Source organism: Siniperca chuatsi, linkage group LG5 (assembly GCF_020085105.1).
Source record: "Siniperca chuatsi isolate FFG_IHB_CAS linkage group LG5, ASM2008510v1, whole genome shotgun sequence".
Lineage (NCBI taxonomy): Eukaryota > Metazoa > Chordata > Actinopteri > Centrarchiformes > Sinipercidae > Siniperca > Siniperca chuatsi.
In genome coordinates this window covers 3,854,631-3,868,912 of record NC_058046.1, presented here as the reverse complement: position 1 = coordinate 3,868,912, position 14,282 = coordinate 3,854,631, and the positions used below count along the sequence as shown (strand labels likewise).

The 14,282-nt window shown below is 41.1% G+C and overlaps 1 protein-coding gene across 3 annotated transcripts; it reads right to left on the bottom strand.

Moving 5' to 3' along the window:
* Nucleotides 1-1,894: 1,894 nt before the first annotated feature.
* prdm8b (PR domain containing 8b) lies at nt 1,895-8,513 on the bottom strand. 3 transcript variants are annotated; one of them, XM_044197341.1, is made up of 4 exons: nt 8,099-8,513; nt 5,132-5,356; nt 4,213-4,444; nt 1,895-3,830 (listed from the first exon to the last, which is right to left on the bottom strand). In XM_044197341.1, exons 2-4 carry the CDS (start codon nt 5,348-5,350, stop codon nt 2,569-2,571), a joined length of 1,713 nt encoding a protein of 570 aa, XP_044053276.1. In that variant the 5' UTR covers nt 5,351-5,356; nt 8,099-8,513; the 3' UTR covers nt 1,895-2,568. The 3 variants fall into 3 exon arrangements, with proteins under 3 accessions (XP_044053276.1, XP_044053278.1, XP_044053277.1); XM_044197343.1 differs by lacking the exon at nt 8,099-8,513 and adding an exon at nt 7,495-7,755; XM_044197342.1 differs by lacking the exon at nt 8,099-8,513 and adding an exon at nt 6,580-6,890.
* Between the last annotated feature and the right edge of the window lie 5,769 nt (nt 8,514-14,282).

Genomic DNA, 14,282 nt, shown 5'->3' with positions numbered 1-14,282 from the left:
GCAGTTTGAAAGTTTGCTCAGTTGTCATGGAGAATGATCTGCTGACACGCAAGCTCAGTGGCCGTTATGCTACGATTTCACCCATAGCACTTTTAGGATTTCTCATCTATGTGGACTTAAAACTGAGCAACTGCGCAAACTACTTCCACTGATGAATACCATCTGATATGACTGAAAGCTCTGGAAAAAGCTTGTAGGTAAAACTTAAGTTGGAATTGTTTTGTCAAATGAACATCAAGATGTGTCATATTCAAAAGATAAAGTGAGCAGGGTCTGCAAAGTGAGGGACCACAGCTTTAAACGACCTTTCAAAGCCTTGACCGCTGAAATCAGCTAAGAAACTACGGCTGTGACCTTTGACCTTACTCCTGGGTGCTTTTAAGAGATTTGATGATTGATTTATTTTTTATGTCCACTTTGAGCTTGGCTGACATACATATTTATATTTCGGTGCATGTGGAGCTTGAAGAGAAGTTTAAATTCACTTTATCATAATTAATGGTATTAGCCGCATGATGACTCTGATGACTCAGTAGCTTATGTAAAATTATAGCCCTGACATTTTACAATATTATATATACACTAAAGACTTTTTTCATTACACAATATTGTTTTCAACCTTTAAAATCTCTCCCACCTGCTATAACACTCAGTGAGCTCTCCTTTCGTGTAGTTTACGCCTTGACCACTTGGTGGCGCTGTTGAACTATTTTCCACATTTCGGTTTTGGTTTCTGTCCTGAAATGTTCCCCACGCGGTCGTATTGATTCTTTTTTTTTTTTTTTTAAATCATGCAATTGTATTATCAGCAGTAAACGGTGATTATTGATCCACAGACATCAACCCACACTTTTATTAGCATGTGTTATTTATTCAAAAAAGTGTTTACTGTTTCTGATTGTGCTCTCTCTCAGGATTTTCATTTGAAAGCTTTTCCAAATGAAGGTCAGACGGCTGCTACATTACTGATATTTATATATTTATTTATCACAGCTTCTGTGCAGGCGAGGCAGCTCGTCCTCACTCCAGCTTACAGGAGTTTGTGAAGCATTTTTAAAAAAAAAATAGAAACACAAAATTAAATGAATCAACGGATTTCTTAGAAAGCCTTTTGTCTGCAATTTTAAGACCACTGTGCTTTTTCTACAAAGGGAAATGAATTAAATATTATGACTTATAAATAAATCTCAAATACAGACGTACAGCACGTTTTATTCTGTGAAGAAAACCACCAATGGCGTATCATGCTCTCACTGATAAGCCGATAATCGATTCTATATTTTCTGCTTTGCCACAACAATTGAAGATCTGAGCGAATTAGAAATCATTCTCTCCTCATTTTAAACCTTTTATTCCGAAAACATACTGTTCCGTATTATGTATTTTAAACATGAAACCGTATGAAACATTACATTTGCAGGTATGGGAATGTTAATTTTTTCCTAAAACTGTAATTGAAGCGACCTCTCAGGGGAGACTTCAGTAGTGTAGGGATTAATGTGGTCGACGTTTATTAAAGACTATGTCAATAATAATAATAATAATAATAATAATAATAATAATAATAATGATAAGCGGTGACACCCTGCTTGTATTTTCAATAGAAAATTAACATAGTAGGAAACATTAACCATACTAACCATAAATTGACTTTAAACTATATAAATGTTGTATTGTATGTATTTTTATTTGGACTGTATTTTATTAAGATTGATATGAAATGTAATTTTTGTAAAACATAAAAAAACAATACAATTAGGTAAAAATACTTTTTGTGCTTCATACACATTTTATTTAACATAAAAATGTAATGTTGATCTTGTTTTATAAATGCAAAATGAAGACCAAGGATGCTGTTAATCAAGATAGATATATTTTGGTTGCAGTTTTAAAAAAAAATCCAGGAAGGCAACAGCTGAAAATAAAGCTATTTTATTGTCAATGCATTCAACATGATTAGATAAACTATCAAGTAGTAAATTTCCGCAAAAGGAAGAAACACTGAAACTATTCCCCACTGACACAAAATATTACACTTTGTATTTCAAATAAAACAAATTATTTACATCGTAATGTATAGACTGCATCTTAAATCAATATTATTTAATATTACATGCACTCTGAAATATAGTCTGACATAATATCCCCAATTTGTGTCCATATTCATTGTAGACATGAAAAAACTTGCTGTGTTGTAAACCACGACGTGTGACTACATTTGTATTTCTTCTCTATATTTGCATTAATATGATATAAAATACAACTTACTGTACATTTACACATATTTAAATGTTCCCTTATTCTCAAAGTTTTAAGTGCTTCATAAATAGATTCATTTTTGAAGTTGAAACTCATTTGCATACACCCAAAACATGACATTTGTACATGGGAGAAAGAGTAAACAGACCGAAAAGGAATTAGAAGATCATAGTCCAAAGTGAAAACAAGTGCAAGGGGTGTTTGTGTATTTTTAAGTGGCCTATCTCCATTCGGACTGCTTAAATCCAGGCATGGTCACAGTCCCTCTTTGTTTAAAAAAAAAGTCCCTCCCTTGTTAGTCTTTAAAAGTCAGTTATGGGAGGTCATGTGACGTGACAGGTGATGCCTCTCCCGGAAGGACTCGTTGCAAATGGGGCACTTGAGTTTCTCCTCGCGCCGCCGCTTGACCAGAGGCTCCATGGCGTACTCCTTTTTGTGGTGGGATCGCATGTGGTAAACCAAGTCCGAGGTCATGCGGAAGGAGGCGTTACACTTGGCACACCAGTTCTGCGCCGGCAGGCAGAGGGAGGTGAAGGAGGGCGGCAGGAGGGTGAGCGCCGAGGGCATCTGAAGCTGAATATGCCCAGAGTTCTTGGGCCAGAAGGCGGTGGCGTAGACGAAGGGGTTCTGCTTGGCCATGCCGCCCGGCACGGGGCAGTTGGCACCCAGTTCTGCGCCCTGTAGTTTGGCGGCAAGGTGGTCGGCCTGGTAGAGTCTGCTGGAGGAGATGGTGTCGCCCACCGCTGGGTGGCAGTCCAGCAGCTTGGGCGGCATCACCAACGGTGAGATCTGGGAGAAGGAGGAACGAGACGGCTGGCTGAAGGCGCTCTTCCTCTCTCCACCACTGCCGCCGCCTTGCTGGCTAACAGAGGTGAAAGCGCTGCCCATGGGTGAGGTTTGGGGCGGCTGGGTCTCCGACAGCACCTGCCTGATGTTGAGGTGCTTGTCCGATGGATTGCTGCTGGGACGACCACCATCTTTGTTTTCAGAGTTGGAGCTCTGGAGGTTTTTGTTGCCGCTGTGGTGTTTGAGGTTCTGGGGTGACTTCTTGACCTCGGTGAAGGCGCTGCGCTTGCCCTCACCAAGCTGTGTGGAGCCCGGCGGAGAGAAGGACCTGTGGTTCTCCTCCAGGCCGTACGCTCCCCTGTAGTTCTGTGCAGACGTCGCAAGCTCGTCTTTAGACTTGGACTGTGGAAGGCCAGGCCCTCGGCACTCCCGGTCCTCTACTTCCGAGAACTTCCTCTTCCCCGAGCTCTCGCTGCAGATCTCAGCCTCCTTGTCGCTCGGCGGGCTGGTCCGATTGTTCTCTAGATCCCTGGCCAGGTTATGAAAGTCTGTGGAGGGTTTGTTGCTGTCCTGAGGGCTGCTGAAGCCCTCAGAGCGTACCAGCTTTGGGCTGGTCCTGGTTGGGGTTGTGTTTGGTCGCTCTGTGCTGCTCTCTTTGCTAGGCTCCTCGTCGGCCCCCGTGATGCTCTGCAGTCTTTTGGTGCAACGGAACCGGAGATGGGCCAAGAAAGGGAACTCAAACTGGAACCGCTGGCTGCAGTCAGGACATGAGTGGTGGGACGAACCTGGGAAGAAGAGAGACGGAGATGAGTTCTGACAAAGAGAGATATCCTAAAGTTGTCCAGTTTAAGTCTGGTTTCTAATAATAATGCAAGAATTATTAGCTTTGTACTGGATTTTGCACTAAATTTGAATTCAGACATTTTCACACAGTTTCCAAAAGTGTGCAAAACAATGCGAGACATTACATCCCAAATTGACCAATGGTGAAAACAATTCCAGAGGGGGAATGTATTTCCAAAGAAGCTGCCGAGCTAAAATGTATGTGATTGGGAAGTAAAATAAAGACCGTAGAGAACAAATGATAATGTGACTATTTTGGTGGTTGGTCAACATGAGCTACAACACAGTTTACTGTCCAGTTTGATATGATTTCAGTTGACTCACCTTTGCTCTTGGCGGGCGATCTGCTGGAGCTGAGCAGCAGCAGGTCGATGAGGTCTTTGCCATACCAGACCAGCAGCTCCTCGTCCTTCTCGATCCGGCGGAGCGAGCGGTAGAAGAGCTGGCCGTTTTTCACGTAGGCCTCCAGGTTCTGTTCCTCTTTGTCCCGGGCGGACTGGACCAGCCGCAGCCACATCAAGCCCTCTGAGGTGCTGTTGGCCGCTGAGGTGTCCACCTGTGCAACACATGCACACCCATTGAGTTATGACATCAGTGAAACAACTCAAATTCTTTTTCAGGCAAATTCTCTGCCTTAAAATCTTATTTTTAAAATTAAAATAAATGAAAATACTGCAAATAAGGACATATAATCTCCCCCAACATCTTGAAACAAGGCGTATGACACTTGTCACAATTATTGACAGTCTGAAGCAATTTTTGAAATAAACAGATTTTCACTGTAACAGAATGATCTCAAGTGCATTGGCAGATGCTTCCCTTCTTGTAGAAATGATTCAATAAAGTATTAAATTACTTGTTTAGGTGGGCTTTTGTTGCAGTCTAAAGTTAATGACTTTCTTATTTTAAATATCACTGCAAAGATCTACCAGCATGGCACTGTGGTAGTATTTCTGCTCATGCATGGGAATATATTTGTTAATAATAATTTCAGCTCCTTGCCCCAGTGTTGCTGTGCAAAACAGGTCAAGGGCCTAAATCTCTAGTAATATATTTGCTATATTTGGAGCTGCACAACAAGAAAAGCATACATGAAGGGGATTTTGATAGGCCTGTTAAGATGCTAACTGGTAGAATTTGTATTTGAAAATTAAATATAAAACATAGTGGGCTAATTAAAAAAAATAATAATACTGGGGCTCTTTTAATACAATAAAAGAAATAAAAATGAAGACCCTCTTACCCTGAAGATGTAAGGTGCTGTGCGTTTGTCGGTGGATTTCAGAGCTATGAAGGCGATGCTGTCATACAGCGACGTGTGGCTCAACACACAAGGCCCGAAGATGGCGTTTTCTGGGATGTCGCACGTCGTGTAGACGCTGGTAAAAATGTCCGTGAGACACTGCTGGACCGCTTTGGCGTCCCCGTCCCACACCAACTTCTGAGAGCTGGACTCCTCCATTTCACACTGCGGAGACAGAGACAGAGACATCAGAGGTCAGGTGCGGAATGGGAAACAAAAATACCAAAAACAACAACTGTTACATTCAAATAATTATTTGGGGCTTTTTTTGTGCCAATACTATTTGCTCTAAAATCGCATCAGCCGGACAGAAGCCATACATTTGAACCCGAACCTGCGCAGAGTGGTTGTTTAGTGCGTTTAGCGCCACTGTCCCTGCTGATACAGGAAATAAATCTCTTCCTAGACAGATTGGCCAAACCAGCTGTCAAGGGCGTCGTTCGGGGGGCCCGTTTCTGTTTTTTTCCTTTTTGGCCAGGCTTTCTAATGAATTCAAACCCCGTAATAAGTTCATGACGGCATCACCTTCAGCATCCTGATCACAGGGTTTCCTAACGTTGTCAATTCTAAGGATAAGAAAATGTAGCCAAAATCAAAACAGACGAAACATGGGCTAATAATACAAATCACGATATTAGCCTATAATAATAATAATTATTATTATTATTATTATTATTCGTATTATTATTATTATTATTATTACTATTATTATTATTATCTCGGCTTATATATATCACATATTTGATGAAAATATTAAAAACTTCAGATATGCCTACACGGCTGATTACTACTGAGTTGTTATTATTAGGCCTTTACTAAGTATTAGCACTAGTATTAATATCATTATTAATATTAGCATTAGCAGGCCTCTACGGGCTCCAGTTGCTCTTGTCTGTTCAGCTGCACTTATTATGATTGGCGGCATTCAATTCGAAAACATCCCATGATATTTCTATAATATTCCTAAAGCGACTTTGACTGTGGTCTTCGACGGCGATTTACAATTGCCTTATCGGGCTTTATGGTATGTTTTTATTATGAGGCTGTAAATGAATAGAAATGGAATAGGCTCTAATATTAAGGGTTTATAGGTTTGCTGTGACACGTTCGGCCTGCTTGTCCTAAAGCGTTTCCTTATGGAAACAGAAAGAATTTAAGAAGCGCACTCAGGAGGAGCTGGCGAGGTCCGTGCATGTCCAATGGAGACAGCATGTCCAATGGGTTTCAAGTGGACTGTCAAAGTCAGTGATTTCATGTCAGCCAACCTTCCTCTCCTTTCTACAAGCGGCAGCGTATGCCGCCTCATTACCATAATCCACCGCGCTCCCCTCTGAGACTGTAATTAAAGCAGCACGACCAGTTAATTATTTCTTTTCTCCCTTTCTAACCTCTGAATGTGTGTGTTTAGACGGCTGCGGCTCTTTCGCTCCCTCCTCTCCTCCCTCTGCAGCGGCGACTGTGCGCGGAAAGCTGCACCCGACACACGCTTGTTCAGCCGCAAACGAGGCGCACTGGACACGTCGAATAATATGAATATACTGGAATTCAAAAAAAACAAAAACTAGTATTAATAATGGCTTTCAACGCTGTCAGAAAGCGCTGCTGGAACCGCGAAGAAAACGCTTTATCTAAAAAAAAGTCATTCCTAAATTGCTGAAATGATCATATTCTAGTCTGTACTGTGGGGTGGATTATTGTTGCACCAATATTTTAGACATTGAACATAATAAATAATAATAATAATAATAATAATAATAATTCGGAACTCTTTACTGTTGCTTTCTGGGCCCATAGCACGAGTTTCACCTATTATTTCAGCCGCGATTTGGTTTGATGTTTACTTGTCCTATTAACAGTTTATAACATGTAAAAAATAAAAATAAAAAAAATCCCTACGAACAACTCAAACAACTTCTACCGTGACACAGCGTGTGCAATATGAAGTAACCTAATTAATTAGAAAAATATAATACATTACAGACATCCACAGTTGGACCAAAAGTTTGTTTTCTTCTGCGCAAAAAATCGGGAAGCAGTATCAAAGATTTGCGCATCAAAGCGATCCAATTCCGAAAAAAGTGTCTGATATTAACAACTGCACTGGAGGGAAAGAGGAGCTATCGTCTGCTGTTCAGTGACTGCTCGGGCAGGAACAGCGAGGCTCTCCTCTCGCTTTTGCTTCTGGCTCTGATTTTCCCTTTTTGATTGGTTAAATAAGAAAGGGGAGCACCTGATTAAATAACCCTGGATAGTTATTAATAAAATTCTTTTTTAAATCCCGCTGCTTTTGGAGTATTTTATACCTTCCTAAGAGGCTCAACAGCAACAGAAAGGTTCTCTGTACAACATTTTGCGCACGGTGCGATGGAGAGCCTTTCCAGAGTGGCTCTCAGCGCTGCCAGCCTAAAGAATTTGTTTCCGGTACCGTACAGAACCCCTTTCTGTTCCGAGGAACAGGAACAGTCGCTTCACAAGGAAGAAAACCTCCCAAAATATTCGACGAATGCTATGTGTCGCGGCCAGGCGCAAATAAGAGAAAAGAGATAAAGAGCGGAATGTTTGCACATCCACAAACTGGAGGAAAGCAGCCACCTTCCCATTCAGACCCACTGCGGGTGGGGTAGGGGGTGAGCAGAGACGGGGGGGGGTGTTTAACCCATCTGCTAAAGCCGTGCCAGGCTGAAAACTGTCCTACATCAGCGCTGTGACTGAACTGCGGGTTTTGTCCGCGGCGCTAAAACATCTGCGTTTGGGTTGTTTTTTTTTTTGTTTGTTTTTTTTGTCTTTCTGCGCCGCTTTCAGCGCCTGCAGGATGTGTCGCAGCCTGTGCCGCGCAAAACAAACCCGTCCCCTCGCCTCCTCTAAAACTATCCAAACCACACACAGCTTTGCGTTTCACAAACCTACCTTTCCGTCGATGAGGAGGAACAATAATCCACAAACGAATTGCGAGCGATGCTGCGAATCAAAACCCGTTTGCACCCCCGGAAAAAAAGCCCCGAAAACCAGCAGGGGGATGCGGTGACGGTGATGGAGGTGATGGAGATGGTGTTGCGCTCCCGGTCTGGTCCGTAGTGTCAGTACATTTCCCCCCCGGTGTGCTGAAAGTGACAGAGCTGCTGCTGCTGCTGCTGCTGCTGCAGATACTCGCCGACACTGGAAGTGACCGGGCGGGGTAGGCAGAGCTGGACGGATAAAGGCAGACAGAGAGACAGAGAGACAGAGAGAGAGAGGCGTGCAGATGGGGCCCGATGCTCTGGCTGACTGGCACACCGACACACACTTTTTGTTTGCGGCACATAATCTACCCAATGAGGCGTGTCACTCTCCGTCTCCTCCCTTTAACTCTTCACTGGCCGACTGTCATTTGATGCGATTTATGGACGAGCAGAGGGATAACGACCCCCAACCCCCTCCCATTATTATTGTAATTCTAATCACAATAGTTGGTGGTTGTATTAGAATAAAGTGGCATTTAAGGAGTCGGATGTTGGAGAAAAGTGCAATTTCAGCTGGATGAGAGTCAAAGCACAAATATTTTTCACTTCATTATTATTATTATTATTATTATTTATTTCATTATTTGTCATAAAGCTTCATTTTAAACTCGGGGGTGACACTCAAAGATGTATTGACATGTATGCTGATTAAACGGACTTCCTTTGTGGCTTTAACCCGCATCTGAAGTACTTTTTGGACTCGGACATCCCGAGCGTGCAGCGCCGGGGCACCGCGGGCTCCCTCCGCCGCCTCCCCGCCGTGCCAGCCGGCTTTGCACGCGGCCAGAGCGGCTTTGCATCCCGGGTAGTCTGAGCGCGGACCGCTGCTGCTGCTGCTGTCTGTACTGTGTTCAGGCTCGTTTAGGGGGCGCCAGTGTATAATCTGCATTGACTGAGCGGCTGATATTTTGATGGTAAGGAAAGAAAGCTTCAGCTCAGAAGCAGCACTGAAATTGGGAGTTTTTAAAAAAATGACTTTTGTCTTTACAAGGAGGCATTTCTGCACACTGTCCTTAATTCTTAATATTTAACTCTATACTTCATACTATATACTGTGTAAAACTTTTCATTTTTCTTCTTTTAAAAAATGACTAGTTTAAAGATGTTAGTCACAAACATGGATGCTGTTAAACTGGAATAAGAACACTTTTAGCTCCCTAATGGATATGATGACTGACCACAAATGTTTTTTCAGTCAAGTAACAATAAGAAGACTTTTAAAATCGAAAGATTTGTATTCTTTAGTAATAAATGTAACCATGGGCAAATAATTACCAGACCTTTTTTATAGAAACATAAAAATCAATGATATCATCAATATCCTGTCCCCAGCAGATTGAGCTTTTTATTTTCTGAAAAGTGTACAATTCTGTTTCGACAAATAAACTGCGAGGAAAAGCAAAATACAGAGTAAATGGCATCCAAATAATATTTAACAATTATTATATTTAACTACACACCACTTGTCTTGAACTTATTGTGTCAGGTGTTGGATTGGACAATTCATTTGTGAGACAAATACTATTTCACTACTATTTCTGTCAAACTGCAATTTAGTGGCCCAAACAACACTTTTATTGTTCTTAAGATCAAGAAGAGTTTTGACTTCTTTATATTTGCCAGTTTCAAAAGATAATTGTTAATTTGATATAAGAATTGTGATGTAATACATGACCAGGGAGGTCAAAGGTCACTGCCAGCTACAGAACAGCAACCTGAAACAGTGAACTGCTTAAGGGCGCCTCAGAAGGGAAGAAATGAAAGAAAGTGTGGTGGGCCAAACCGCTGCCCTTCAAATTCCATTATGACTTGATCATGGCTGTAAGTCACTTAGCGGCAGTAGATGACACTGAACCTGAGCTCATTAAAAATCATAAACGGGGCAGCAGCAGGAAACATGAAGCGAAAGTGGTTGGGATGCTCACAGGCCATCAAACAAATCAATTCCTCTTCACTTCCCTCTGCTGAAAGTAAAAACATGCTGAATGATGAACCTTGACACCAAGTGATGATACTCAAATGTTAAATTATTTCACAACTGAATGCTTTTATCTCAAAAGACAAAAGTTAAGATCAAATATTTAAAATACCGTGTGTATTATATTTGGGTACCGGTCCAACTAGGCAGATTCACTAAGAGCTGTGACACTCTGAAAATGTCTTGTCTGCTTCTTTTGTATTGCCTTTATTCTGAAACTCCATCCGCAGACAGAGATCCTTAACCCCCTACACTCCCTGGTTAGAAAAAGAAAAAGAAAAAGACATTTTGCAGATGCCGTGAGATCGCGTACATGCTGGTTTGAGGTGAAGTGCAGATCAGTTTAAGCATTCTTTCATGGAGTGAATGATCAGTAGAGCACCAAACATTTTTGGAAATGGAATAAATTCACACAGACACACTCACAATACAAACCCATGAATGATAAAATACAGCTGTCACAGCTAGCTGAGAGCTGCCGGTTTCACTGTGTGTTTGTGAAAAATCGTAACTACGTATGTTTGTTTGCGGTTTTCATCTATTTTGGTGAAATCATTGTTATTGTTGTAAAAAATGTGTATGTGTCCATGCAAAATCAAGGAAGTGGTAAGATGCTATGCTATACAAAATTAAAGTAACACTGGCTCCTTGTTGCCTTTCTTATTCAAGAAATTAGTGTAAATTACAGTAAAATCAGCTTGCAGTTATCCCATGTGATCACTGCTCTGTTGTGTGACTGGTTTGTTGTTCATTCTAATAAATGTAGCGATTTGTGTTTCTCTGATCTTTTTAGATTTTGTATTAAAGTTTCATTTCTGCACTGACATCTTGAGAAAGAAGAGAAGAAAATACAAGCTGTGCAGTTTCAACAAACAAGTTAAAATATCTCTCGTGTAAGGAAGTGAGAGGATAGATGTGTGTGAGAGTGTGTGTGTTCACAGAGAGAGAGAGGGAGACAGTGATATTGCTGGGAGGGTTTGTGTGTGTGTGTGTGTGTGTGTGTGTGTGTGTGTGTGTATCTAAGGACGGACATTCACAGTTGGGGGAGCAGTGTGTCTGTGACTCATCTGGATAATTTGACAGCTGTATTGTTTCCTGAACACCACTCCCTTCAGTCCACATTCACATTTTAGGCAGCTTCCAGGCAAAGATTATGAAGTCAATACTCTCATATTTCATTTCTGAGGAATTGGATTTGTTCAGATAAAGATGGGATACAGCAAGAGAGAGTGACTGAGAGCTGCTCAGAAATAACAATGTAAGTTTTAAGGTATGAAACAAAAGAGTTTTTAGTTTAAAAAAAGAGATATTTAAAACATGGAAAGTGACACAACTAAATCAGAGGATTTATTGACCTTACGGTGGCCATTTTTGCACTTTGCTTTCATTAGCCTTAGCTGCACCCACAGCTGTAGCTAGTGTGTTACATTTAGGAGGAGCTGTTGGCAGAAATGGAATATAATATTTATAAGTATGTTTTCATTAGTGTATGACCTGACCTGAAAATAACAATTGTTGTGTTTTCATTACCTTAGAATAAGACATTTTTATCTACAGAGGGAGCGGGTCCCCGTCCACAGAGGCCTCCATGTTGCACCGCCATGTTGCCCAGAACGGACAAACCAAACACTGGCTCTAGATTGGGCCTTTCGCATTTTTCGCGAGTTTCGCGGCCACCGTAGTTTCTCCTACACGCTGGGAAGGGGAGGGTGAGGCGAGCGGTATGCAAAAGGTTGCAAACTGCTAGATGCCACTAAATCCTACACACTGGACCTTTAACATGTCAACATTTAGAATATTAGTGTGAAATGTTGCATGCTAATATTAGCATTATCATTTGAGTGTTTGCATTACTATTTGAATGTTAGCATGTTGATGATGTACATGCTAATAATTACGTCTTAAATCGAGCCCTGATATCTACAACTTTGGAACCTGGTTCCAGACCTCAGAATTGCTGTTCACATTTCCAGTTTTTTTCATCAAATTCAAATGAGTCTGGTGTTGCTGTTTTCCTAGTTGGAAAAAGAACCAAGCCAATAGAGCTCTGAAGGCAGCATCAAGAATGTGAACATTGTCGTCCTGTGCTAGAGCCACAAAATAACAACAGATAAAAATTGCCAAGAACAGTGCGACAAGTGTGATCAACACAGATATATCAGTATTCCTAAGAATTAGCCTACGTTCATATTAGAGAATACCATACTTCACAAATTACATCCAGCGCTAACGTTTGGTGCCACTGCAGGAAGTAGTGTTCCCTTTATTTAGCAAGGCAAAAAGTAAGGGTGTGGATGTCAGGTGGTGGATGGACATGTAGCAGTGTGACTTTGATGCATCCTGTAATTAATGTTCACCTTTTTTAAAAACTGCACCCACAGTCTTTCCCTAACCTTCGCCAAGTGCTTTAGTTATCAAACGCTAACCATAGCTTAACTATACAGTGGTTTATTTGCCGTAACCAAGATCTTTCTGTAACCTTCACTGTACCGTGGTTGCCATGAGCAGATATTTTAGAAAGCGAGAAAAAACATAAGAATTACATGTAAAATAACATTGTCATGGAACATAACCCGGGGATCTGATAAATTGTCCAATATCGACACTCTTGTCTGTGATAGTGATAGATGCCTACAACTATGTTGCCTGGTTCCAGACTTCCGAATCACTCTGATTTCTTCAGTGATTCGAATAGGTCTAGTGTTCTTAGTGAAGGCTGTTTTTCCAGTCGAAAAAACAACCAAGCCAATCAGTGCCTTGTAGGAGGGATGAAGACTGTGGATGTCATCTTCCTGTGCCAGAGCCAAAAAATTAACGTCAGAACAATGGCCACAAAAATGGGGACAACTGTGGATGAGATCGACAAGTCAAAGTCATAAGTCAAATTACAGAAATAACAACTCTTAATTAAATTGTCATATCTCATCCATCGACATAACGAAAATTAAGTTAACTGCTGCCAGTAAAACTTCTTCTGTGTCAACAGAAAGTGACTGACTGTGTGCAGAAGCAGCAGGAACAATGGAAAGAAGAGGTCCAACCAGGACAATTAGCGCGAAATTAAAAAAAACGAATAGTGACATTATGAACAGTTGTTGACCTTTTCCTGCGTCAACTGTGCAACTGAAGTTCCTATCAGGTCAAATTACCCGTTGAATAAATACTGTATGAGGAAAGAAGGTTGATGCCCACGCCATGATTAATTCACCGTCATCATGCAACATCTTGTGGGAACAATCTTGTGCTTATAAATGCCCAGCCATCAATTATAAAGAGAGTTTCTGACAAGATCATATTTTTATCATGGATCAACAGGCGTTCTTAAATATTTCCTCACAAAAACCTAAGCAACTTGTAAGCTAAACTTTATCTTTAAACTTGTCCTTGTGGTGCAAAATTCTGTGGTAATGATAAGTTAATTCCCCTTCCTTTCATTCAACATATCACGAGAATGACAACAAAAGCTTTTGCAAATGGATTTCAGCAGTCAGACACCGGCAGCGCTGCATCCCGGACGTACTGTCACAGCGTCTCATCAAATATTAGGCATGTTTTGTGCTTCGGAAAAAAAAAAAAAAGCAGCTCTGGAGACAAATGCATTGATCTTCGATGGGTAAACACATCACAGGAAAAACACAGTTATTCACCTAGACGTCGAAGTCCTCAGCTGTGGACATGTTGACAGTTATTGTTTCCAACAAAGCTGTTTAATAAATCTCCCTCCACTTTGATACGTGGAGTGGAATATGTTTTTTTTTTAATGGCCCAACACACCCATGCACACACATACTGTACACCCATACACACACGCATAAATAAAATAACAGGAAGAGAGGACACTTTGTTCCTTTATAAAACAGCCTAAGTACTTGTATCGCACTCTCTTTTCCACCTCTAATTGTTGTTGGTTCCAATGCCAAGGATCTTCCTGACCTACTACTACTGAGGTGCCTTTTGGCAAGGTAATAAACCCCAGATGATTCAGTAAAAGTCTGTAAATGTGTGTATCTGTATCCATGTAAAGCTGAGCATTTCTGAGACAGAGAAGGCATTTTCATCCATCTGTACAAGTAAAGTATAAACAAAATGAAAATAAAATTCATGTTCATATTGT